Below are 27,595 nucleotides of genomic sequence, written 5' to 3'. Positions count from 1 at the left end.
GGCTAGCCAGTTATGTAGGAATTTTATAACTTTATGTAAGACAATCTAGTATTAATTTAACAAAATGCATAGTAACAGCCACATAGTCATTTTTAACCCTTTTCATATAACGGAGCAGATAAAGACGTTGACTACTTAAACAACAAGCGAAGATGTGGGTTCAAAATAAGTGATGTGCGAAAAAAGTCGTCCCTCAAATTTTTTTTTAAATTTTTAAGTGTGTTTTAAAATGAATAATATATATTACATTTTTTTCCAACTTAAGACGAGATATAACTCAAGCTTTCGCGAATCAGACGAGGTGAAGACCAATACGTAAACTCCATCTCCGGTGGGGTCGCAAGTAGACGGAGGGTGCAACTATAGACACGTTTAAAATAAAATGAAACTTACTTTTCTGCTTTTTATTAACAAATTCATATAAAATAAAATAAGTCTTGCCATCTTACTGCTAAATAATACTGATTTTTTTATAGTGGGATGGGTACATTAATTAGTTCCTCGTAAGGTACTGCTATGAAGAATTTCTCTATGGTTCTGATAGCCAAGTCCACTGCATAGTCTACTATAGGTTTGCCAAATTCTTCGGCTACTGTCTTCCAGTTTTCATTGAGGAAAGCCAAAACCGTTTCACCTGAAAAAGAATTGTTATATTTGGATACAATAAAAAGGCTAGCAACCTGTCACTATTCGAATCTCGATTCTATCATCGAGCCATAATACTCGTAGCTGGACTCTTATAATAAATATAATTACATATATAACTAGTATATCTTAGAATGTATTTGAAAGGCTAGTCAGTTTTTTTAACACGAAATTCAAATGCGTACTTAATCTGATGGCAAGCAAAATACTCGTAAGTAATAAGATATAAGTAAATAACATTTATATGGAATTTATTTGTTTTATTTAACACACGCATAAATATGATCACGTCTATCCCTCTCGGGGTTAAGAAAGACAATAGTTTTGAAAAGACTGGAAGGTTACGTTAAGCTGTATGGCTCACTCATAGAATTGAGATTCAAACAGTGACTGATTGCTAGCCCATCGGCTACAGAAAAAATCTCCAGGTTAAGTAATTATAAAATTAATTAAACTAAAGTATTCACGCATGTTTACTTACTCAGCTCTTTGTTTCCCTTGAATAGGTTCTTGAGATCAAACGTGACACGATCGCCGTAATCAAAAGTGTATCTGTAGTCTTTCAATCCAAAATGATTCCTCCCTTCGCTGTCTTTGGTGTACTTGGTATTGATATTTACTTTCATCCTCAAATTTGCTGAAAAATTAAATAATTATTAGTTTTTATTGATAAGTTTGATAGTACAATCGCCTGTAGAATATCATGATCATTTGTTCATAGAAATAGATTTAAAAAAAGGTACACAGTATCGCTTAGTGACGTCATACAAGCTAAGGAGGTCGAATCAACTTATTCTGCAAGCGATTCATAATATTCGAAAATATTATAGCGATTTCTATGAAGCGGTTATTGTTTGTGTTATTTAATCATGTTTTTTAATCACTTCATAATTTTCTTCTTTTTGTATAGTTCTTGTTCAAGGGGAAAAGGGCAGACCATTAATTAAAATTCCCTGGGGGATTGAATCTAGGACCGTCGTTGTATATGACAGAAGGCGATTGATATGCGATTGTAAACCGCTCAACGAGTAACTTCGCGAAGATAGTTCAGTACTTTAATAATATGATTGCAGGGCTGTTACGTAAATTTATATTGCCTTATCTAATTCAAGGCTATTTGTGACAAATGACATGATTAAAGGCAAAATGGAGAATGTAGATAAAGCAACTCTCGGTTCTGGATTTAAATAAAATAAATAAATAATCATATACGGGACAAATTACACAGATTAACTAAGCCTCTAAGTAAGTTCCAAACTTGCGTTACGAGATTCAAATTCATAAAACGTCAGTAATGGAAATACTTACTTAGTTTAACTTTGGCGTCACCTGCTCCATCAATAGGAAATAGCAGGATCCTTCCCTTAGCTTCATATTGTCCCTTGATCGTCAAGTTGCAATGGAATTGTAGTACAAAATGACGCTTTTCTAGCTCTGAACTGAAATTATAAGGATTATGTATCAAACGAGGCAAAATTTTGCAAAGTCATCTATTTAACATATTTCCAATAATCTTATGAACGTTAATTTTATTTAAAAAATTATGTGTTCATAGACTATGTCTGGATATCAGGATTAGTTGTAAAGTTTAGGGACAAACTTACAAACGCTTCTTGTTATTAATAATATAAGCGTAGATTATAGAATCGGATTCGTCCAAAACCATGGATGCAATACAGTCTCATTTAATCGAAGTGGTCGTAATTTTCCTAGTATTCATCCCTTTCTACTGAAGAGAACTCCTATGACTATGTAGTTACATCGAGCCACTCCAATTTTACCTTAGTGACCTCGGTTATCTATACTAGAATGAAGCGCTGTTCACCTTCTGTATTTTATAATATTATATATTACTTAGTTCACTAGTAAATTTAATTTATATGAATGGTTTACAAACTTTTCACAAATTTTACATTTTACGAAAGTTGAACACTTTGTTTTACGATACCCGGTAGGGGTATAAAATATCCAGCAAAATTTTATCGTTATTAGAAAGAAGTTCTCAAAGATAATTTTGGTCGAGACTTATAGTTTAAACTCTTACACGAAAATATCTTTAGAGAATATCGCCCATAAAGCAAATATGATATGATTCATCAATAAAAAAATGATAAATCAAGCAAAATTACCTACTTTATTATACTTATAAACCTAAATATTTTCTTGACTTGCATAGGAAACATCAAACTGGCTTTAATTTATAGAATATATAATAGTAATCAGACAGGTAAATATACAATACTTTTACATGATTTTTCTGCCATCCATTTATACACACGAAATTTATAATTGTCAAATTTTATAAAAAAATAAAACTGATATTTTTCAAACAATAAGATCTATTCACTGAACTAATCATTGTATAAGTATTTTTTTTATTCAAGTTTTTCTTTCATGAGAATCATGTAGAAAAAAATTTTATGTCATGCCAATTATATCAGGATTATCTTACAAGTCACAATGATGAAGTTACATTCAAGTTAAAATCATTACTTCATGCGAAGTAATTACATTGTCGTGTTAGAGTAATAAAGGTATTTTTTTTTCATTTTAAGAATAAAATCTCTACTTGATCCCGGGACGTGTGAATAATTTACATTAATTCAACAAAAAATTGAAATAACATCATTGGTGCTATTTATTACTCGTATAGGTATGTTTTAGTAGGGTTAAAATTTTTACCCTAACTAGGTTAAATTTTTTTGAAATAAATGCGAAAAAAGAATTTTCATACAAATGTATAAAGTAAATAAATTTCTGACAATTATTTAATGTTTTTAAGCGGCTTCAGAAAAAAAATCATTTAGCTCCACAATGCGACAAAAGATTTTTATCTTAGTTCTTTGTACTTACATAACATCATCAACGATGCATTTTCTGAAGCCTGAGACTTTTCCTTGATGAAATGTAACTTTAAGCCCACTCAGGGGAATCGCCAGTTGTTCTATGACAAAGGGGTCTAAAACTGGTACTCCAAGATTGGGGATCCCTTTGACAAAATCTGGGATTGCGTCTTGTGTGGCCTTTACTAAGCATGGCCTGCTGGTGTCGTTGCAAGGATGGATATAATCAGCTGAAAATAAAAAGAGATTTATTAAAATCAATATAAAGATTTATTAATAGAATGCGCAGCCAAAATACCTCAAAGACCTTCTTCTTCGTCTTTTGTCGGCGGAGTTAAGTGGAGCTTCCTCCATTCATCATTTTTTCTCTTAATTTTTTATTTGTTGGTATGTTGTTAAAGACCTAGGCAGGCTTAAATTTGGCATAGGTAGACATAGGCAGGTTAAATTTGGCTTACTAAGTGTACTGAACAATCACAGAGATCAGTGGACATAGAAACACTAAACCGATCGAATTGACTAAAGATTTAGACGTCAAATTGCGATAGTGTAATCGTTGTTGGCTCGAACATTTTGATATGAAACAATCGATGCAAACCTGTGATACAGGTCTTTTATTATTAAAATTTCATCGTTCATTATATCGTTGTCAAAATATTGACTTAACACACGGATATAAATTATCGACAAGGATCTATAATTGTCATAACAATTAGGAATATAACGCTAAAATATCCGCAATAAAGTAACGTCAACGTTAACCACAGTAATAATCGTAAACTCTTTATGATTTTGATATCCCTCATATAGGTAGTTATTTTTGCATCTACAAGGTCAAATGGTAAAATGCCATATCCCTTGCGGGGTAGACAATCCAAGAGTCTTGGCTTCACGATAGAATTAAGATACAAATAGTGACAGGTTGCCAGCCCATCGCCTAAAAGAAAAATCCCAAGTTTTAAAGCCTATCCCTTAGTCGCCTTTCACGGCATCCATGGGAAAGAGAAGGAGTGGTCCTATTCTCCCCCTTATAGGTGCCGGGAACCACACGGCATATTATAACAAAGTTATTGATTACCTATCTCTAATTTCCTGCGAATATGTAATCTTTGATTATTAAGTCCAATTAGTTATCATTTAATAGCCTCGTTGTTGATACTAATTTACCTATCCGTTCAAATGAGCTACAAAGTTTTAATTTCTGTAATTAGTTATAGTAATACAGGTTTATTTGTATGTAAATAGGTGAACTTTGACTTACGATACTTATAAGGCTCTACTTCATTTATGTAAAGGTATTTTTCCGCTCACTGCAGTTGAGTGACTTAACTATCGATCGTTACTAATATTTATAAATGGTCAGAACCAAATTATCTACGTCAGAGATAACTTTGTAATAAGCGTAGTTAGGTAGTTCTATAATAATGTAACTATGGTATCAGGATAAAGGAATGGTCATATGTTCAGATTTCTTCCAAGCCTGCCCCCTTTTTTTTTGTTTTCGAAGGGAAAGTCCTTTTATTTGAGGGCATCATGGTATCGCAGGCATATTGATTTTCATATATTTATTTTAGCAACTTTTTGAGCAACCACTATGTTTAAAACTATGGAGTAAGCATGAGAATGAAAAAATGACAGTCTTTCACCTGATTGTCTCTTACAATCTGTACATATTATATAAAATGCAAGTAGGTAGTCTCAAAATATGAACTACATTTCTATTATTTACATAGGTATAAGTGCCCAAGTTTTCCAAAAGAATCCAAAAGAGTTATTTGTTTCTCGTGTATAAATATTAGCTTGCTAACTAAGTATGACATTTATCAATCACCTTTACAAAATAAACATGCCCGAAAATTACACGAAATCACACATGTCCGAATTGACATTTACACGACAATAATATTGTTTTTATCGCAGACTTTGCCTAGTGGGTCTTAAATTATTTATTGAAGTATTTTTTCCGACAAAAGGTTTTTATATTTACCTACCTCAGATAAAAACGGCATAGGTGGTACCTACCAAGTTTTGATGAAATTACATATGGTTATTTATTTTTCATATCAAATTCGGTCCAGTGGTGTTATGTTTACTAATTGATATAGCATTCCTCAACATTCATTCATCAGTTTATTATCACATACATATATTTTATCACGTCTTTACCCTTAGGAGGTAGACATAGCCTACAATCTCGAAGAATGAAAGGCCAAATTTAGCCGTTGAGTTTGATAGAGTTGAGATTCAAATAGTGACAGGTTGCTAATCTATCGCCTTAAAGATGGATCCCAAGTTAGTTTTTCCCTTAGTCGCCTTTTACGACATCCATGGGAAATAGATGGAGTGGTCATATTCTTAAGACCCGGGATTCACACTGCATTTAAGTATCGTCTTGATAAATATTCTTTTCATCATTAAAAAGAGTTTAATAGATAAATATTACCTATATTAAATTGTTTTTAATTTATTATGCAATAATAGCTTAATTGATTTGAACATTATAAAACGTTTACTTATCAAATATTAACATTTCTTTCTTGATAAGTAAATTAAAACATAAATATGTCTAGAATATGTACTTCTCTAGGCTGCGCAATTTCTTTACAAAAATAAATCATACTTTTTTTTTTACAAAGGTATATCATATTCGACTAACTACGTTAGCATATCATAGAATTTACTTTATGAAAATCTCCTTGTCCTTATTATACTTATTGACATAGTTCATAGGTACTTTCTTTAAAATTTTATGCATACAATCACCAATTCGCATCGACTGAAAGGCTATGTTAGCTATATGTGTCAATGACAAAAAAATTGAGATTCTAATGGTGACAGGTTGTTAACCCATCGTCTAAAAGAAGAATCACGAGTTTATTAGCCTATAAGCAAAATATAAACCTGTTTAAAAATGAGCACTCTTATAATTGAACCTGGTCTATACTACCTCTATGGTAATCAGAATGGTCCTGTTTTGTAGGCCATGCAGGGCTTGAGGTACTGAAGGTCTTCAAGCAAACGCATGTATGAATATTGATCAATTACGTTTTGATTGCGAAAGTAAATCTTTAGGCAGAGAGCGTAGCGATTGAAGGATTAGAATTACGTGACGTATCGTGTACTCCTTGTTATCAAGTTAAAAAAATACACTGACAGGGAAGACCGAAGAAATAGTCACAAGACTGATACCTGATGGCTTCACAATGGAATTAAGATTCAAAGACAGCAAAATAATCTCGTTCCCACTGATGTCGTAAAAGGCGACTAAGGGATAGGCTTATAAACTTGGGCTTCATCTTTTAGGCGATGGGCTAGCAACCTGTCACTATTTGAATTTTAATTCTATCTTTTAAGACCACGTTCAGTTCAGTTCCCAAGTTTATAAGCCTACCCCTTAGTCGCCTTTTACGCAATCCATGGGAGAGAGATGGAGTGGTCCTATTCTTTTTTCTATTGGTGCCGGGAACCACACGGTTTCTGGGTTACAATACTGAAATTGGTTTGATTGCACTTATGTAGAAAAAATATCGTGAGGAAGCTTACACTGCACAATCAGACAACTGGATGTGTATTTACAATTCAATATAGGTAATGATTCAGCCGGGAGTCAGTTCGTCAAAAAATTTTAACTGCCTTATTTAAGGTCATAGTTATACGTGGTCCTGGGACTTTTCGCCACAGAGATGAGGACGCGACTGGGACTAACAACAAGAAGTAGATATCCTATCCTAGAATATCCTGGAGAAACTGTTGCTTTAAAACGACCCCTACCTTAATTTTATTTAGGGGGTTCGTGTGTTATTTTTCTATGCTTTAGAACTTTATTCCTAATGTACAAGACAGCGGTAGATCATATCAATTAGGTGGGTGGTTGTTATTAACAGTACTTACTACTAAGATTATCTACTCTATATTTATTTTTCGAAAAAATATTTGAAAGGACACAAAAAAATCTACAACCAATTGATCGCACTGGAACTCAAACACAGAATGCATTTACATTCAGCTTCTTCATATTTACATCCTAGCTTATCATGTTAGGATATTCTTGACCTGACCTTTCTGAAGAGTCATTCGCATTACGACCTTGGATTAGTTATCTAATTTTTTTTCATATGGCTCCCTATATTTACTGCTTTGGTGAAGCCATGAATTATGTCTTCATGTTATTTTTGGTAAAAATAAATCCACACAATTTGTTCATAAAATCGACCGTAGAGGAAGGTGTAAAAAAGGTTGGTGCATTTTGTTTTGTTTATTTCCTAATATTAAACTATTAATCATCAATAAAACTTACGTGCTAGCTTTGTATATCCACATGGAAAAAACACAAATAAAAAACTAAAAATAACACCACACGAGAGAGCATTTAAATTCATTTTGTGCATAGAAAGATTGTTTTGATTTGAACAATGGTTGTCAGTTGCGCTTGCGACACTGTGGAGGCGGCGAGATCCGACTGCCTTATATCGATCTAGTGCGGAAAGACATATTCCTCATAGGAAGGCCACATACGGACGACCGGTCCTGTGTTAGAATTACCGCTATTATGCACTGAAATAAATATAGCTTATATAATTTTTGTTATCTGTGATATAATTAGCGGCCTTGCATATTATTATGATTTTTATAATTTGTGTTGGTTATTTTTAGCTCTGTATCTGTGTGTCTCGTGAATAAACAGTGCTTTTCCGCTGGAGATGTGCTTTGCAAATAAGTTGCGAGGATGTGAAAGCTAAGCCACAAGAATATTTTAATGTTTATTTTTATTTTATTTACTAATTTATGTACACAGAAAACACCGAGAATGATAAACACAAGAAACAAATTTACATAGGTTCTGCTTATTTCAAAATATATGTAGGCGGGTTAGATGTCTTATGAAAAATACTTAATGCTTTACCGTTACGATATTACGGTGAAATAAGTAGAATGCGTCCATTTCTACCAAAGTGTTCATCATCATCTTCCTAGAGTTAACCCTGGCCTTCACCTCTTTAGAGAGGATCCAGGAGTAATGATATGACTATGATTCTAGAGTGAGTCAGGTTGTATACAGAGAGAGTCCCGTCTAAAAAAACCTACCCCAGCTTGGATCATCGTTAAGGTCTAGGAGAGATATTGTTATGCAGAAGAATATTAAAACGTTTACAAACCTAGTAATAGTTTCTTTTTATCAGTCTCAAGCTGAGAAGCCGAGTTGAGAGTACGAAATAAGTTACGATGACAGTGACAGGGAGCAAACATATGTATGTTTATAAACTCATACATATGTTTGCACCCTTCCCAGCAGTAATTACTGTGTATCAATTGATTTTTACAAGTTCCATGCATTTTGGATGTATCGAAGTTCCTTATTTAGTAATACAATTTGTTTACATTTCTGAGAATAATTAAATATAATCTGTAATCCTTACAGATTATATTTAATTATTATATTCGAATTATATTCACTTTTGATTTATTATCAGATAAAAGATTATGAAATGGCCAATTTAATAAAAAGTCTGAAACCGACTAAGTTTAGAGTGTGTGCAAAAGCAGTTGACCTGGAAATCTACTTTGAACGAAGGAAAACATGCTCTTCGGAGAGATCCAGGTATCTCACCGTTCTTCGATGATTAGAAGTGCAACGTTGGAAATAAAGTTAAAGGCGAAATTTCGTTGTGTGGTGATTGGCTAGCGGTGTTCGGTAAGTACCTACATGACGTCAACATTGATGTGTGATAACGACATGAGTGAATAAGAAGAATTTATGTTTTCTCTTACTTTATCATTTTTTTTTTAATAAAAATATAATGGCTAATGTATTTAATCATAATGTATGTTTCTAATACATACATACATACATACATAAAATCACGCCTCTTTCCCGGAGGGGTAGGCAGAGACTACCTCTTTCCACTTGCCACGATCTCTGCATACTTCCTTCGCTTCATCCACATTCATAACTCTCTTCATAAAAGCTCGGCGGTTTCGGGTACTTTTGACCTGACCCTTTACCAGGACGTCCTTAATTTGATCTAGGCTAGCTTCTAATACATATGTAATTTTTATGGGTAATAAAGATAATTGGTATTTGTATTTGTAGAGGCTTGCAATTTACTTTAAGGCTATGTTTCCTATCACAATCTGAATTTCAAGTCCATCATGAAGCCATCCAGCTGAACTGAACGAACGTGGCCTAACAGCCTTTTTGAGACTGTTCGCTGTATTTACCCCGTAAGAGATAAATATGTATACTTTTGTTTGTACATTTAAATTTAATTTCGAAACCAAATAGTAAAGTTATAAACGCTATTACTCAATTTTAAAAATGATATTATTAATCACATACATTTAAGTTCCAAACAAATCGGACCGCCAAATTATTAATAATATTCATCAGATATAAGTAGTACAAGGCTGCACGCATACATCTGTTATTATTGGACACAGTTATACACACGTGTTAGCGACTTCGTCTTGATATGTGACAACAGCATTTGTAGATATTATTTTGATTAGAGTATCCTGGAGATACGAAGTAACAATAGATTTCAAACAGACATTTGCGTTTTATTTGCATATTGTGGAGTAGTATAGTCAAACCAGTTTCTTCAGTCACGAGCAGAATACCCCATGTCCAAATGTTTTAAAGAAAAGTAGCAATAATTGTATGAAATTGATTAGAGACATACCTATAGGTAGTCCCTGAGAAAACATGAAATTTATCCTCCATTTTTTTGCATTTATTGTGTAAATATGCTTTGATAAAAAAATAAAATTGGTACATTAATTTTTAAAAAAACTTTTAACTATAACGCAATTCATTTCGAAAAGTTGTAAATATAGCCATATATATAGAGTTTGGACCAGCCCCGGCTTTATATTACAAACTTTTGTAAGAAGAATAACAAATGAATAGTTTTTAAGTCATTTGCCATAATTATTCATATTTCTAACGGATGATCTGATATGTTTTGCGTGAGTTTTGAAAACAAATAATTTATAAAATTACGATGTTTCGTCCCCGAGTAAACTATACCTTAACCTATTGCAATAAGACGGTTAATCAATTTATAGAACCTAATAAAACAACATTGTTAATACTTTTTTAGTGTTGTACAATTGCGAAATCCCATCCGTCATGGTGCGTGAATCCTCAATTACATAAAGCAAAAATTAACACATTTTGTACCGACAAACCGCAGCATTGACCGCGATGTTTGATGAGGTAGAGGTAATAAAGGCCAAATTGATATATTTACTCTTAACAAAAAATTTAATCTGTTACACCGTCATTTAATGACTTAAACATGTATACCTACATAAATCGTTGACGATATGCCAATGAACTTTAAAGTATTTTACCTACATACATACCTAACGTCTATATCTCTAACGAGGTCGACGAAGCTACAGGTCTCGAAAAGGACACGTTAAGCAAGTAAGTTTTTGAAAGCATTTAAAAGAGTCAATTTTGGGTAATTTGTAACGAGTATTTTTAAACGATGCCGTGAATTAACATTTTCACCTCGTTAAAAAAATCATGGTCCAGGCTAGATTAGGTTCTCCCGTTTAGAGGGTTACGGAGGTCAGACAGGACTCTTCGTATACCTAATGATATGATTTTTCTTCTCTTTATTTTGGACGTCTATTGGTATTTTAAGAAGGGACAAGATGGGTTAAATACCTGACTGGGTGACTTAGGAGAAAATCGAATAGACATTAATTTTTTGAACGTTTTTGCTCACACGTATTTCGTAGGCGTACTTAAAAATTATTTTTTTCTCTTGCTAGTATGTATCTTTATATACATAAAATATGTATTTTATTCAATATAATAATTATTTGTATTTTAACGATATGCTTAAGATGTTATAGTGTGTATTATTTTAACGTAATGTAACTATAACGTTTATAAAGTAGGTATTATCTGTTTTTGATCCAGCTGACTCTCTTTTAAATAACTATCGGCGACTTAAATAATTAGTAAGATATAATTGGATTATTATTTATTTCTATGTCTAACAAAAAGCTCATTGCATTTTTGCGAAGTTCGTTTACGAAATAATAATGAAGGTTCCATGCTAGTATGGTAGCGACGACGAAATTATGAAGCGAGCCAATTGCTTCTTTCTGCGTGCAAAAATTCAAAGCAATTAAAGGAAATTCAACTTTTAGTTGTTGGGCCAGCAATCATTTACTTATATGAATATCAATTCCACCATTGTTATTTAGCTGAATTTCTTCCTCCTGGAGTTATTGGCTCGATACATCTTCATCTCTCTGGTGAGAATTCCAGGGTCTACTTATGACTACAACCTTATTTTGAATCAGATTTTATATGAAGCTGACTTCCGCAATCATTGCAGGGAAACCTAAAGTAAGTTTAGGTATTTGTTATCAGCAAAAAAGGATTTTCAAAAAGTCTTGCATTCATTTATAAAATGATATAATGTTGATCCCCAATGTTGACCTGGAGAATAATGAAAATATTACTTTTATTACATCAACGTATATTTATATAAAAATATTAAGTCTAAAACATATTTCTATTTTTTATTAAATAGTTGAAATGTACAAGTACTTATTAATACGAAATATAACAAGTACAAAATATGATGTAGAAAATAATATCGATACATATTTCTTTATTAGATTAAAATTTTAACTTAAATGTTGAATGACAGGGGTACGAAACAATAAATAAACTTTGTAAAACAATTTTCCTTTGTAGTCTATTGTAGGTGCACATCTAACTGTTTTTAAAATAATGCTACAAAACAAAAAAATCTGTTTCTTGAAGTAAAGTTTAAAAGAAATTTAATTTGGTGTTAACAATAAAACGGAAGAAATTGGTGCAGATTCTATAATATTTCCAGTAAAACAATTCTTTGTCATATGCACTTCTTTCTTCGGTAAGATATTTATAATTCACCGTCCATAGAACTCTAAAAATGGCTATCTAGCTTTAAGGTAACTACAAAAATCCACTATCACATTTAATCTGCTTTTAAAAAGGTACATAATTATTAATACATTTGCCTTTTATACTACATATTTCTTATGTACATTAAAAATTTAATAAACTAAAATACCCTCTGGCGGCTTAGATGAAACAGATACAACTTCACAAATTAAAAAATTAGCCATTGAAAATAATAATTACTCATATGCGAACTAATCATTTGATCAAAAATCTGATAAACTTGTTTCAAATTTCGAGTACCAAAAAAATAATAATTTACCAAAACAACACATTAATAAAAAGAACACGTTTAAGTATAATATCACTAGCACAGAGCAAAGATCACACACACAGTTACAAGATCTCATTAGTGCTCTGCGATCACTAGACAGGTCTTTGACACTAGTACTTAGGTATTGGCACATAGAGCAACTCGTCGTATGGTACCGCATCGAAGAATTTCTTCGCAGTGGTAACTGTTACGTTGATCGCGTAGTCCACAACTGGTTTTCCGAACTCCTCGGTAACCACTCTCCAGTTTTCGTTCAAGAACTGCAGCACTGTGTTACCTTAAATAAAGAATACAATTATGTTATTAATTTAATTATTGGATTGTCTATTTATGTAAAAAAAAATTACTTTATTTTTTTTTTGTTATTTTTCTTTATTTTTTATATTCAAAATTATCATTCAATAATAAATATTTTTTAATTAAGATTGAACATGAATTATATTGCAGCTTATTTAGATTTTGATGAATAAAATCATATCTATTTATATACAAGGTTGTCGATATGAATGGTAAATGATTTATGCCTCTTGAAATAACTGGGCTAGTGATAGTTGCATCAGTATTTCAGCCATGACTTTAAGGCTATCGATCGATCAGCATCATTTTTGTATCATAAATTTCAAGGTTCGTTTGTCGTGAGGTCGTCTTTTGCAATTTTATTTTAGATTTATGGATATTACTGACTCTTAGGAAATATTATTATTATTTTTATACAAGCACTGGAATACCTAGGCTGGAAGATAGGGTCACTGAATTCAGACGGCAACTTTATGTAAATGATGATACGAGTATATATACTCGTATATATATCATCAAATATAGACCTTATTTTCGTTTTGATTTTTTTTAATATTCACGAGATATATAATATAAAAAAAAATGTAATTAGGCAAAATGAATCAAAATTAAATAAATATACTTTGTACCGAAATTTTGCTTCAGTCGTAATTCTATAAGTAATGAACCATTTTGTTTGCACATCGTCGTTATCTTTTACCCAAAAAATTGTTTTCCTGTAGGATGTCTCATTCGCAACATTGACATTTGTGATAAAAAGTGGTCCATGTTAACAATACGCTGGCACGGCGCCAACTTGTATGGCCATACCGATCCATTTAGTTATGATATGACGTAGTGATTCGGAGCGAGCTTTGAAAATAAGCAATATATTACTTTCTTCCGAATAGGTTACAGACCTATTCGGAAGAAAGTAATATATTGCTTATACTAAATGCTTATACTTAAATTGGGATTACATAATATATCTATGCAGTATATACATATATTTCGTATTACTTTTTTTAATAACACCATCTTCAGCTTAGATGTTCAACTTTTTCTTTGTTATAGGAAATAATGACAGTAATAGAAATAAAAGTATAAATTAATTAGGCTTTGGCCTGAGATGACCGGTTACTGATTTAGGTATGTATCAACCCTCAGCCGAAACCATTAACCAGATTTTGCTAGCGCAAATATTTTTCCAATTTCCAAATCTAATCGTTAAATATTAATTATAGTTAAATGCAATTTTTTAAGTCATGTTATATCGATAAATTGCAAGTTGACCTGATAGCACTTTGCAATCAGTTGCGCCGGCGCGTCGTCCTTGAGCAACCGGTCTCACTGGGTTACTCAGCCACTCGGGTTACTCTACATCCCGATGACGTAACGTTTGTCGAATAATTATACAAACACCGAGGAGAGAGTTTTAGTAGAAATTTATTATTAAACTTAGATATCGTTGTTGAAAAGTTCGTTTTCATAGAAGAATTTTGTATGTTGTAATTATGAGTCATAAATAAAAATATATATAGACATATATATACGGGGCAGATTACACAGATTAAGTTAGCCTCGAAGTAAGTTCGAAACTTGTGTTACGAAATACAAACCCAACGATACAATAAGGATTTTATAGTAAATACTTATATAGATAATTATCCAAGTCCCAGGCTAATCATAGAAAGAAGAAAGTTTGTCATCATGCCCTGACCGGGATTCGAACCCGGGACCATGTCATGAAAGGAGAAAGTTGTTTCACAATTTTAATGTTGGTACAGTTCAACTATTCATTGAAGAATTAAGACTACTTTTTTTCTTTAATTAAATCGCATGGTTAATTTAAACTTCTATCAAAATTAAAACAAAATAATTATAGAAAAAGAAAAGTTTTAAATAAAATCAAAATTAAAATTGTATAAATAAAAAATAAGTGTAAGTGTAGTTATCAGTGAGATACTACTAGAGTTTAAAGTTCTTCTTTTGTTTAGGTGCTCCAAACCCTTAACATTATTATACTCCTTCTAAAGCCTGTGGTACACTTGCCATCAGGTAAGCCATAAATTTATTTACCGGCTTTGTTGTATAAAAATCGTCGGATTTCCGTGAAAATGATTTGCCAAGCGTGGTAACATTGACACGCATATGGACCGGTTGTGGAATATAAACAGATTACATCACTCTGTAGTGGGCAGACACCAGATGTATTTGAGAAATTCCTTTATTTTGGTAATTTGGTCAAATATCTATTATGTAGAATGATAACCGTTTTTTAATTTAAAGGTTAATAAGTGCATTTTGAAACTGGTTATTTTGAATTTAAATACAATAACCAAAAATGTATGTCACATTTTTTTGTCACAACAAATGTTTATACAAAATATATGTTATTAATTATAGAAAAAATAAAATACAATAGTATTTAGTTTCTTTCACTAATCTTTATAAAAATGTTTTAAAGCAGCAGCACTGGTTCAATGTTCTACATATATGAAACGTATTTTGAAGTAACACGAGAATTTTTTTTTGTGTATCTATATAATGGGTGGGTTTTATATAATATTTAAATAAAAGTTCCAAAAATTTAACTTTACGTAGCGCATACTAATATAGCATAATATACATTATATTATCCAAAAGAACCCATAATTAGATAAACGTAGATGCAACTAGTAATTGGACGTAATACATAGAGCGATAAGAATCAAGCCGCTTTCCAATTATGTAATCCATCTGACCGCTTCTATTAACATTTATATACAGCTACAAATTATTAAGTCAGCTATAAAAGTCACTGGAATACAAAATATTGTTACAAGTACATACTTAGCAATTTCGAATTATGTATGAGTTATATTTTGTAAATAGGTAAGCAGTTTTTTTTAATTTATACAACATAAGTGACTTCCTTGTTTTTTTTGAGCAAAAAATGCTTAAATATTAAATAAACAAATAATTCTTGCGTGCATTAAATTCGAGTAAATGTTTATTTTATGTGAAAGTTTATTAAATCCCTTCAGATCACCGAAATCGTTGACAAACCTAGGTGATTGAACTAATCTACTAATTTAAAGACCCGCCACTGTCGTTTGACATCTTTAAGTGAAAACCTTGAACTAATTTAAGAAGTGATAATAACAAAAATTATACTAACTTAATTCTGGATTGCCCTTGAAGAGATTGGTGATGGTATACACGATCCTCTCCCCGTAGTCGAAGTTGTACCTATAGCTCCTGATACCGAAGTGGTCCCGACCTTCCGCGTCTTTGAAGTACTTAGTCTTGATGTTCAGTTTGATCACGGAGTTAACTGGAATTGTAAAAAAGAATAAGTTAGTTTTTATTTTATCTTTAGAATTTTACGAATTATTGGTATAATAAAAATTTGAATGTACTAATTTTGTTTTTCTTAATCTTATTGCACAACAATAATGTAGCAGTTTGTTTAAGTTTATAAGGACAGATGAGACATAAAGATAAAAATTATATGATATAAAACAGAACTATTTGAATCTCAATTCTATCATTGAACCAAATAGCTGAGCGTGGCCTATCGGTATTTTCAAGACTGTTGGCTCTGTCTACCCCACAAGGGATATAGACGTGACCATATGTATGTATGTATGTATAAAACAGAAATAAAAACATTTCGTTATTGCAATGTGGGTACAGAATTCTGAAATTGACACACTTAATTTAAATATTTTTTTAATTAAATGATCTTCAATTTTATTATAATTATTGAAAAAAGAGAAAAAAAAATTAAGGGATAAAACTTAATCAATATTAATACTTTATCGTCACTTGTAAAGAAAATAAACCAGTTGGTCAAATGCAGACCTAAATACTTATTTTATATCCATTTCGATTCAACAAGAAAATTGAAAATCCCAATTCCTTTCAGACTCTCCTAATTTTACGAAAACATCTCGGGCCCGCGAAAGTATTCCTAAATTAACTTGCAATTAACCTTAGGCAAATATAATTTTGTTTACCAATTTTAATTTTGGAGTCGCCCTCCCCGTTGATGGGGAAGAGCAGTAATCTTCCGACGGCCGTGTACTTCCCTTTGATCGTGATGTTGCACCGAACTTCCAATGTGAAAATGTTTTTCTCCAGATATGCCCTGAAATCACAGAAATTAATTGTGAGATATTGAAATTAAATGGGCGTTTCGTGTACATTGCTTTGATAGGATTTTGATGGGAATAATTATTTTTATGTCTTATTGACTAAGTACTAAAGAAGTTCTTCTTTTCATTGAGTATGTTTTTATTTATCTCTAGCGAGGTAGACAGGCCATCTTGGAAATACTGAAAATCCCATATTTATTTATTTATATTTTTATTTTAATTTCTCAACAAAGTATGAAGAATAAATTAATATGATATAGCTGGATTTTTTTATCATTAAGTAAAAATAAAGAAGAAAAATATAGTTGCCTAAAATAAAACTCACAGAAGAATAAGCTTTTATTCATTCTTTAAGCAAATTATAAAGAATCACTTAGGAAGAAATGTCTGAGCTATTAAAAACCTCAACATAACTAACTCTTCACTAAATGGTCTTTAGGTTTACGAGTATGTGCTAAACTTTTTTGAAAACCTGATTTAGAATCTCTGGAAAATCTTACTATATAATATCGTCATAACTAATATACGAGTAGTACAACGCTTAAATGTAACGAAAGTTCAATTTATAGTTCAAAAGGTTCGCCACATCACTGAACCTTTTGTTGAAAACTGTGGCAAATGAAACTTCTGAAATTTTGACCTTTCCATCAAGGAAAAAAGATTTAATTCAATCCAAAGCTACTAGATAAGAACAATTCTTTTTTATAAAAAAGAAAAAGAAAGGTTTTGATGACTCAGAACAACCATCAAAGTATAATATCACTTATCATGATGCAACTATAAAATGCGCTATAATTGATCTTGTGTAATGTTTTGTGTATCCGATTGTTTCGCCCTTGAAGAGATACAGTTAGACAAACTAAACTACCCGTACAATAGGTTTCAACAGTGCCCATTTCGACATTTGTAAGAAACCCCCATTATAGCCGACAAGGTCCAAGTTAATCACCATTTTCGTGCATTTTTCCTTGAGCAAACAGCCTTATTGTTTTTTAATTTGACCGCATTCAACTTTGTTTCTCAGGGTCTAAAAGAATATTAAAAGTGAATTTTGAGAATGTCAACACTATGTTCAAAGGTTTTCTGATTACAGTTTCTATTCCTAATTCATAGTTCATCAGCATGTGTAAAAAATCAAAGAAAATAACTTTATAGTTTCTTTTTAATTAAAGCATGATCCTTTACTTTATGCCATTAATAAATAAAGAACATTAAAAGATTTAACTTCACTGAGAAGAGCTAGTTTTAGATAATATGACAAAAAGAAAATATTAAGTATAATATTATTAACAACAGTATGGTATGTATTCGAACAAGCCAAAAAATTAAATCCTTAGAACACTTACTCAACATTGAGCACCTCGCATTTCTTCAGCCCAGTGACTTTTCCTTCGTAGAAAGTGACCTTAATGCCTGGCAACTGGATGGGGAGCTCATCGATGACAAACGGGTCCAGGGAAGGTACTCCCAAGTGTGGCAGCCCCTTTGAGAAGCCAGGAATAGCGTCTTTGGTTGCTTTTATGAGACATGCTGGCTCTGTGTTGTTGCATGGCACGATGAAGTCGGCTGTGGAGGTATAAATTTTTTTTCGTTAGATTGATTCTTATAGTTTATAATTTGTAGTTCCGTGTGGTTACCGACACTTAAGAACCACTTAGAGACCACTTCATCACTTGAGATGCCGTTAAAGGTGACTGAGAGGAAAGAAGCACATTATAGTGCAAGCTTCCATGATGTGTTTGGTAGCGAAATAAGTCCATAGTTAATTAAGGGAAAGGCGTATAAATGTGTGATTCTTCTTTTAGGCAATGGTCTAGCAACCTGTCGCTATCACAATCTTATTTCCTTCATCAAGCCATCAAGCTGTACGAGACATTTCAGAATTTTTCAAGACTTTTGGCTCTATCCTATCCTTGGTAAGTTATTAAGACGTGATTTATGTTTGTATGTTTCTTGTAATAGTAACAATAAATCTTTGCATAATGAGACATGCTTGACTACAAAGAGACGTGTGATATTAAATATTTTCATATGTCTAAAGTCACTAATAGCGGAACCCAAATTTAAATTCAAAGTGTGATTAAGTCTAGTAAGATCTATAATGGGAAACAGATGTATCATTAACAACATTCTTAACTCTTCAGTCAATCATTCATGTTAATTTTCTAATGTTGACAACTTCCTAGTTTCCTATTACATTTTAATTTTAAACACAATAGTCATACATAAATTCAGATTATTAGCTACTATGTCTATGAGTCATTCAGTCATCAAAAGTCAATCATATTCTTCTGATGTCAAGAGTTCAAGTCATCATTTTAGGTAAACTTCACGACCTTATGCATATTCATAATTAGTTAGAACATGTTGAGATTTATGTACATCTTTATTATTGTCTTCATTATTTATTTATGCTCGGGTTCAACAGTTCATTGTAATACCTCTGAATTATTAATATCACACAATTTTTTTTCGGTGTAAATTCACATAAAATCACGTTTTTTTTTCTCGGAGGAGTAATTGTAGGTAGCCACTACATTTTACCACTTGCCACGATCCCTCCATACATTTTTCGCTTTTATTCACATTTATAATTCTATTTATGCAAGCTCGTCTGTGTGTGTTAGCTCTGTCTACCCTTAGAGATAAAGACATGATTTAAGTGGGCAACAAACACAGGATATTGAAGAGTATTATCGACTGAGGATTTTAATATATTGTGAAGTTAGTAACCGCCATTCTAAAGTTTTGCAATATAGTCGGTGTTTCGCGATTAATATGCACGCGATCCAAGAATTAAATGCATGTAGTTATAAAAACAGTTTTATGTGTTCAACTTACGCTTAATACATAGAATTGATTATTTCTGAGAATTGTAATAGTTCAGTGATAATTTAAGATTAGTAAAATAAAAAAAAAAGGATTTCTAAAAATAAAAAAAAATTAATCTTGTGTCGGTAAAATAAATCATAGTTTTTTCATTTTGTTTGATTTAGGATTTCTGTAATTAAGTTTTCGTGGTTCCGAATTCTTTCGGACTTAGCCAATTTTATATTTAAAGTTTTTCCATCAAAGAACGGATTACTTGCGTTTGTTGATTCAACAAAATTTACGTGCCCCACGGAAATCTGAGTGCCATGAAATATTTCCCAACAATGACAAAATGAATCTGTTGTCACAAGGTTTACGTTCATAATTACGCAAAATGGTTATTTTCATACTTCATTAACCTTCCAACTTGATGCAGTAGGGTCCTAAGTTATAAGAGAAAAATATAAAGGCGGTATACATTGACAGTAAAGACCAAATTCTGTAGGTACCGCGGTTCGGAAAAACTCAAAACTTATGTGCTAATAAGGATGTGCAAAGTTTCATATGTGCTGTAATTGTTATTAATAACATCGAACACCCTATTTCGATGTTTTCAAATTGAATAATGTAGATTAAACTTATAAATTAATGAACTATTAATGTGATTAATGATCGTGATAGATAGGCCAAGCAAGTAATTGATAGGTAAGACAAGAGGTTATAGAATTGACCATGGACTTACTGGAAATATAAGCAATATACCTAATGTGCCGTGTGGTTCCCGGCACCAACGAAAAAAAAGAATAGGACCACTCCATCTCTTTCCCATGGATGTCGTAAAAGGCGACTAAGGGATAGGCTTACAAAATTGGGATTCTTTTTTTAGGCGATGGGCTAGCAACCTGTCACTATTTGAATCTCAATTCTATCATAAAGCCAAATAGCTGAACGTGGCCATTCAGTCTTTTCAAGACTGTTGGCTCTGTCTACCCCGCAAGGGATATAGACGTGACAATATGTATGTATGTATGTATGTATACCTAATGTTGATTAAAAGTGATAAGTGTAGCTTTTAAGATAAAGGTTCTTGCATGAATAAATGAATTTAAAACAAAAGCCTCTATCCGAAACTGGTGCCGTAAGTTAACACGGAAAAAGTTATCGTCATGTTACTCGGTTGCGTGCTCAACTCTGTAGAAGGAGCTCAGAGTTCGCCGATGACCACGTTTCTGAGTTAAGTCATGTGTTTACATGTAGCAAGTAGCAATCACCGTATGATCTCTAAAGAGGAACCTAACCCATTTCGGATCAAGGTCATATACTTAGGTTTACTTTACTTACCAGTTGCCTGAATGTGCAAGGTTTCAGTCACAATGGCAATACGCAAAGATGGTGGCAAGTTTTTTTATTACAGGTTAATCTTTTAACTCTGTTACAACTTTTCTAGTTTTAACACGTGATGTGAAAATAGGAATACGGAAGCAGTTATTAAGCTTGACCCTGTGCGTACGCGCAGGTTTCCTTTGCCAATGGCGTGTAGGATGTAGCTCGTTTTCACAGGAAGAGTATCACAGTAGCCAATTATTTATTTAAAATTAGTTTTATAAAAATGCATTTTATATTATCAAGATGAATACGGTTTTTATATAAAAGAAGTCATCATTACAGATATTTTAAATTGTTTCAAATTCTTAGACGGTGTTTTTCATATTTTCATAATTCCCAATGATCGAGGTCAAGTATAGCTTATTTATAACAAAGAGGACGATGCTACTGCAGCGGATGTTACATAATAGTGTTTATGTACTCCAGAACCAAAAATACCAAATATTTTCATATCGGAACGTTATAAGAAGAAGGTCTAGATAAAAGTGCCTTGATGAAATCGGGGATCTTCTGGCGAAAGAGATGATGTATACGGACAAAGTGAAAGCGTATGAAGGAATTGGAATGATTGAGTCTGTCCTTAAAGGGGCATGATTTTATGTACTCAAAGATATGATTAAAAAAAGAAATTAAATCTCACTGGAATGTATTTTAATTATCAACTCACACGGTGTCGCTAAGCCGTGGGCGTTCCGTAGTTATAATACAAAATAATTTTATAAAACAGTAATACTAATAAAATTAAGCCTCAGGATTTCTACTGTTGCCAAAATAAAACAAGGGGCGGATATTACAGTAATTGTTTGTTTGTACATTTTCCAAGGGTGATCATCCGGAAAAATCCGAGAGGATCCGGGGGCAATGAGCCGCGAACGAGAAATACTGCCCTGTCGCGGATATTGTTATACGTACGTAAATGTTTCTATACAAATTTTAATTTACAAGGCAATTGATTGAATGTTATGTATTTTGTATTTTATTACTAGCTTTATATTAATAAATTCCCTCTTTGTTATCGTTTTGAGTTACGCCTTTAGTCGCGCTTTGTGACCTCATATTCTATCTTTAAAAATACAAATATAAAACAGTTACTCAGATTTGTAAAAAAAAATATATAAATCTGAATCTTAATTCCTACCTTAAGCCAACTGACCGGGGTGTTTCAATCTATTTGGGACTATTGGTTCTGTCTACTCCATTAGGGATCAAGATATATTCCTGTATTTCATAAATCATCATGATAAATAATGATAAAATTTCGGATCATGATAAAAATTTTGGAATTTCCAAAATCATTATCTAAGTAAGCAGTTTGGTTATACTTTGCACTTCGCACACAATCGGACTGAAAATCTGCTTTATATGTATGTATATCGACAGCCAGGAAGACTTATGATTTCCTAGACCTTATTAAGCATATACTTTGCATAATAATTTTTATTTAAAACATTGAACATGTTGTGAATTAATAATACATATCTATTGAATTTGAGCAATGCAAGTCAGGTTCCCGTATTAAAAATCATCAGAAGGTCAGATGGTTGCTAACTGCGTTAACTCACTTCTTGTTACAGAAACAGAAAACGGTAATTGTCTTTTTTTAAATAGACTTACTTTCAATATTTTGAACAAATTGGTAATCTTGAACTAACTGTTGAGATTACCCTTAACTGATGAGTTTGTTATAAGAATGCGAAAGTAGTATGCAGAAATTAAAGGAACTATAATTAATAATTTTAACTATCTTTATGCTATACAGTTAAATATATTGTTATAAGATGAAGGAAACTAAAAACCAACTTTAAATTAAACTTGACATCTTCACTATGATTCGCAACTTATTCGCGTGTTACGGGTACATATTCGTATGTGTGTCAACTGCATGCACATTCAGTACACCTTCAATTGCATGTAATTAGTATTCACGAAAGTCGATTATCAAGACATATTGACGGTTTATGAGGAGTAAAGATTGAAAAAAAAACTCATAATATTCCTCATCTCTTACGCAGTAGATATAACGTCTCGAAGAGACTTTAAAGCAACGTTTAGCTAGGAGGCTTTGTGATAGAATTGATATTTAGATATTGTCAGGTTGCTAGCTCATTGCCTAATAGTAATTTAAATATTAAGATATAAAGGTTATAAAATATCTGCCAATGAAGAATCAGACAATTCTACATCTTACGACAGATGTCTTAGAAGATGACTGAATCATTAAACACATCAAACGTATAGGAGACGTTCTAGTAAAAGGTCAGGTCAAAAGTATCCGAAACCGACGAGTATTCTAGGAAGAGAGTTATGAATGTGAATGAAGCGAAAGAAGTATGCAGGGATTGTTTTTGATGTCTTTATTTAGAAGTCAAGGGCAAAATCTTACGTATGACTTTTGTAGCCCATTGTTGGCCATCTGCGACTGTGTTTACGAGTTTTACTGGTTTAAGTTTACGGTTTCTTGGCTGTTTATTAAAAAAAATTGGTACTATGACAAATATTGCAAGGTTTTTAAGTGATTTCTCTGTTCACTTTACTAAATTCGGTAAAAGTGATTTCAATCTTTAAGGTGGAAGACCAAAGAAAAAGGCTTTCATCTGTCAAATACAAAAGTGGCAAATGCAATTCCTGGTAAAGATAAATTTAATTTTATGCCTAGTTAGAAATTAAATGGTTTATTTTTTGAAGTTTACAGTAATGAAAAGCGTCATAATTAGAAATATTAGGTAATATTGAGCACTTCTTAGCAACGTCATTTAAGTTATGAATGAGACCTGTGAGGCTAGCTTTTTAATTTGATATGAAACGGGACAGCGATAGTTTATCGCGCGATAAAAACGCGCGTGCCACGCTAGCCCCTCTGTTCAATGTTACCCATGTTTTTTTTACCTCCTTTGACCGTTTGTACCTAAAATCATGTTCTTAAATGTTAAATTGTATCATTATGTCTTGTTTTGTCACTTCAAACAATTTATGGTCAGAACATACATAATCGTTGTGGTCTTTTGGAATTACGTCCTAAATTACCGTGGGTACCTCTTAAGGTGCAGCATATTGGGTACAAGGCTTTTGCGATATTAGTCACGTTTTGAACGAAAATATTATGTAACAAATCCTGCAATATTTTAAGATTTCTAATGGATTTTGAGAAAAATAGCTACCTACATTACCTTATACCTAGGAAAGATAGCTGCCGCGTAGTATTTGACTGATAAAACAACGAAGAGGCTCATGAATAGGTCAATAATAGAAGTCATTTTATTAAAATGCTTTCTAGTAGACGTAGAAGTTTTTATAATATTATACCTGTATTTACAAATAAATCTCATTAAAATCTGATTAACATTTCAATAAGTATAGTAGAAAATTAAAATGTAAGTTGTTAACTTAGTTGACATGAAGATGATGACGCGATCTCACTTTAAAAATGGTTAATTTGACTTAAGATCGTTTGAATATTTCTCACTATTGACCTCACGATTTAGATATAGTATCATCATCCACAAATTTTACCTTTAGCCTTAACCATTCATAACTCGTATCTCTGATTATTTCGAAATGACTACTAGTTTTGTAAAGATATGTTTCGTAAATATAATAAAACTGCATAAATTCACGCTAATATTATACGTTTCTGCGAAAGTTTGACGTTGTTTCATGGTCAAATCCTAGAATAAAAAAGGAATATCAAGGTAAATCAATATGAACCCTGATATTTAAAAAAAATTGAACCCTGCGAACTTCTTTGTTGGAACCCAGTGAACTTCCTTGTAATTTTCTAATTTAAAAACTAATGATATGAGATTTGAGAAGATCCTTATTAAATATACGTATCTCGATAGTCTAGTCCTAATACATATGTTAGTTAAGTTAAATATAACTAAAGCGCTTGCGGTGAGGGAAAACATCGTGAGGAAACCTGCATATTTTAGGCAACTGGATTTGTAATCATGATCGATCCAATACGGGCTGGGTTTTCCTGCTAAGGTTACGAAGGTCATATGGATGTCGCTTTGTGTATAAACCTGACTCACATAATGCAGGATCCATGGTCAAAAGCGGGACTAAAGCCAGGAGGAAAAAGGGAATAAATGAAACTATTATGTTGTGAAATGGAGAGTATTTTTGTGTGCCTAGCAATTGTTGTATATAATAACGAATTTACATATATTCTGATGAAAGAATTTATAATTAAGTTCATGAAACGCCAGTTTGTTAATCAGAATATTCCCAGTTAACTATACTGTGTTTGTTTTGCTTTATACTAGTTTTGTTAGTCTTGAAGACAAGGAATCTAACTTGCTCCGTTTGCGCCTTCATATTTAGCTTTGCTTTCAAGTCCAGTGTTTCTGTTAACTTTGAGATCAATTGAGAGTTTATTTACCAAATCAAACGTTCGATAACTCATCACAAAATAAAAAGGAAATCTTTTATACCAAATGCAACCTAATGGACTTTGTCAAAATAATATATTTCACCATTATTATTTACATAAACTCACGCAACTAAAAATCCGCAAATTTTTAAACAACAACATTTACATTAAAATTTAATTGTTTATCAATCATGATAATTTTTATCCAGTATATTAAAGGCATCCTTTTCTGATTATTTTTCTGAATTTTACGAATTATAAAATAAACTTACGTGCAAGTTTCGCGTTGCAATCGCTTACGAAAGACGCAGCTACAGCCAACAGACCGACGACCAGAACATATCGTTCACACATGGTAAAATCACTACGGACACGACCGCCGGCGCGCGAACAAACTTACAGACACAGCGCGGCGACCCTCGTGTTTACTCGGCTACTTATGTAAATGAAAACGAGTTCTTTCTTATTTCGGGTTGCATAAATTCGGCTAGCTCTGTGCCAATGTGAAGCCTGCTTTTCACGCAACGTTGGTCGCTAATCCGTTCTATAAAATGTTTAGTACTGTTGTGCGTGCGTTCTGCTCGCCTATTCTTTTGTATCTATTGGAAATTATTCGCGCCTTGTAGTTTTGTCTTCATTCTTTTTTATATATTAGCATTAGGAACATCGGAAGCATCAGATGGATAATGTCACTTAAATTAACCACCCGATTTGTCATGTGGAGAGGATGAATAAAAGCAAATTGATTAAGAATAATATATTAAGAGAGTGTGAAGGTGATAATGACTCTGCGTAAAGTGAATATTGTGTAAGCAAAATCAAGGGCAATAAATAGTGTACAAGGAAAGATCGGACGATAGTCAGGCGATGCAAAAATGGAAGGGGCGCAATGGTCCGGGGTATCCGAAGTAGCGACAGCGGCCGTCACCTGGCTTGGGTGAAATTTGATAACGATGAAATTGCACACAAATTATGTCAAAATTTCGAGATAGTCTGAGATTTATTTGAGAATTGTCGAGGTTGACTAAGTCAAATTCTATTTAACAGGGTATATACATACATAAAATCACGCACCCGGAGAAGTAGGCAGAGACAACATCTTTCCAATCGCCACGATCTCTGTATACTTTTTTCGCTTCATCCACATTCATAACTTACTTCATTCAAGCTTAACAAGCAATTTAACGGAGTGAATTTATATATTCAGGCAACTGGATCAGTTACCATGATCCAAGCTAAGCTGAGGGTCGCGATGACTTACCTATTCAAAGATCGTGGTCAAAAGCGGACTCAGGTCTCCTAGTCGCAACAAGGCTGAATAAATCCGGAAAGATGATGGTATACTAGTACTTTAGAGGTTTGTCAAATTGCTCGTTTATTTTCTACACTCATTTTTTGGAGATATAAAATATGGAGTCAGTAATAATATTATAAATAAATTTATTCATGTTAAAGAATACTTTTTCATGGTAATAAAATGAGAAAATTATTTCAATGTTTGGTACCTACATATTATTATCCATTCATAGTAATACATGCGGGCTGTAAACAATTGCTATAATTCAAACTGTTACAAGGTGATGATTGGGAATACCAGCTGTTTCGTAAAGCCAGCGTTTCTCTTATTTTTGTGATTCATATCTGAAATTATGAAGGATATCCTATTATTTCACGAGCCGCCGGGCTAGCACTCTTGTATTAGCACATCTTTGTGGATTTGATTAAGAAGTGTGATATTAAAAACAAACATTTTTTATCATATTTTCCTTAAATTTTATATAGGTATCAAATGAATTAATAAATCAAAAAACAAGGATTTTGTCTCTTTTATAATATAGGATAAAAATCCTGAAATAACATTTAGGTCAGTAAGTCAGC

The 27,595-nt window shown here is 32.4% G+C and overlaps 2 protein-coding genes across 2 annotated transcripts; both read right to left on the bottom strand.

The window, feature by feature from the left end:
* Positions 1 to 395: 395 nt before the first annotated feature.
* On the bottom strand, positions 396 to 7,954 carry LOC106135745 (circadian clock-controlled protein daywake). The gene is made up of 5 exons (XM_013336122.2): positions 7,786 to 7,954; positions 3,499 to 3,718; positions 1,954 to 2,084; positions 1,127 to 1,282; positions 396 to 634 (listed from the first exon to the last, which is right to left on the bottom strand). Exons 1-5 carry the CDS (start codon positions 7,874 to 7,876, stop codon positions 471 to 473), a joined length of 762 nt encoding a protein of 253 aa, XP_013191576.2. The 5' UTR covers positions 7,877 to 7,954; the 3' UTR covers positions 396 to 470.
* Positions 7,955 to 12,090: 4,136 nt separating this feature from the next.
* LOC106135783 (circadian clock-controlled protein daywake) lies at positions 12,091 to 26,321 on the bottom strand. The gene is made up of 5 exons (XM_013336166.2): positions 25,990 to 26,321; positions 18,495 to 18,714; positions 17,011 to 17,141; positions 16,170 to 16,325; positions 12,091 to 13,010 (listed from the first exon to the last, which is right to left on the bottom strand). Exons 1-5 carry the CDS (start codon positions 26,069 to 26,071, stop codon positions 12,844 to 12,846), a joined length of 756 nt encoding a protein of 251 aa, XP_013191620.2. The 5' UTR covers positions 26,072 to 26,321; the 3' UTR covers positions 12,091 to 12,843.
* Positions 26,322 to 27,595: the final 1,274 nt, after the last annotated feature.

Source organism: Amyelois transitella, chromosome 8 (assembly GCF_032362555.1).
Source record: "Amyelois transitella isolate CPQ chromosome 8, ilAmyTran1.1, whole genome shotgun sequence".
Lineage (NCBI taxonomy): Eukaryota > Metazoa > Arthropoda > Insecta > Lepidoptera > Pyralidae > Amyelois > Amyelois transitella.
The sequence above is the reverse complement of the archived record's forward strand: the minus strand, read 5'-3'. Positions and strand labels throughout refer to the sequence as shown.

Coding starts and splice junctions, on each gene's coding strand:
- LOC106135745 (XM_013336122.2), bottom strand. CDS start 7,876: ATGCACAAAATGAATTTAAATGCTCTCTCGTGTGGTGTTATTTTTAGT. Junction 3,719..7,785: donor TGGATATACAAAGCTAGCAC/GTAAGTTTTATT, acceptor TTTTATTTTCAG/CTGATTATATCCATCCTTGC. Junction 2,085..3,498: donor TGCATCGTTGATGATGTTAT/GTAAGTACAAAG, acceptor TTATAATTTCAG/TTCAGAGCTAGAAAAGCGTC.
- LOC106135783 (XM_013336166.2), bottom strand. CDS start 26,071: ATGTGTGAACGATATGTTCTGGTCGTCGGTCTGTTGGCTGTAGCTGCG. Junction 18,715..25,989: donor TTGCAACGCGAAACTTGCAC/GTAAGTTTATTT, acceptor ATACCTCCACAG/CCGACTTCATCGTGCCATGC. Junction 16,326..17,010: donor CGACTCCAAAATTAAAATTG/GTAAACAAAATT, acceptor TTACAATTCCAG/TTAACTCCGTGATCAAACTG.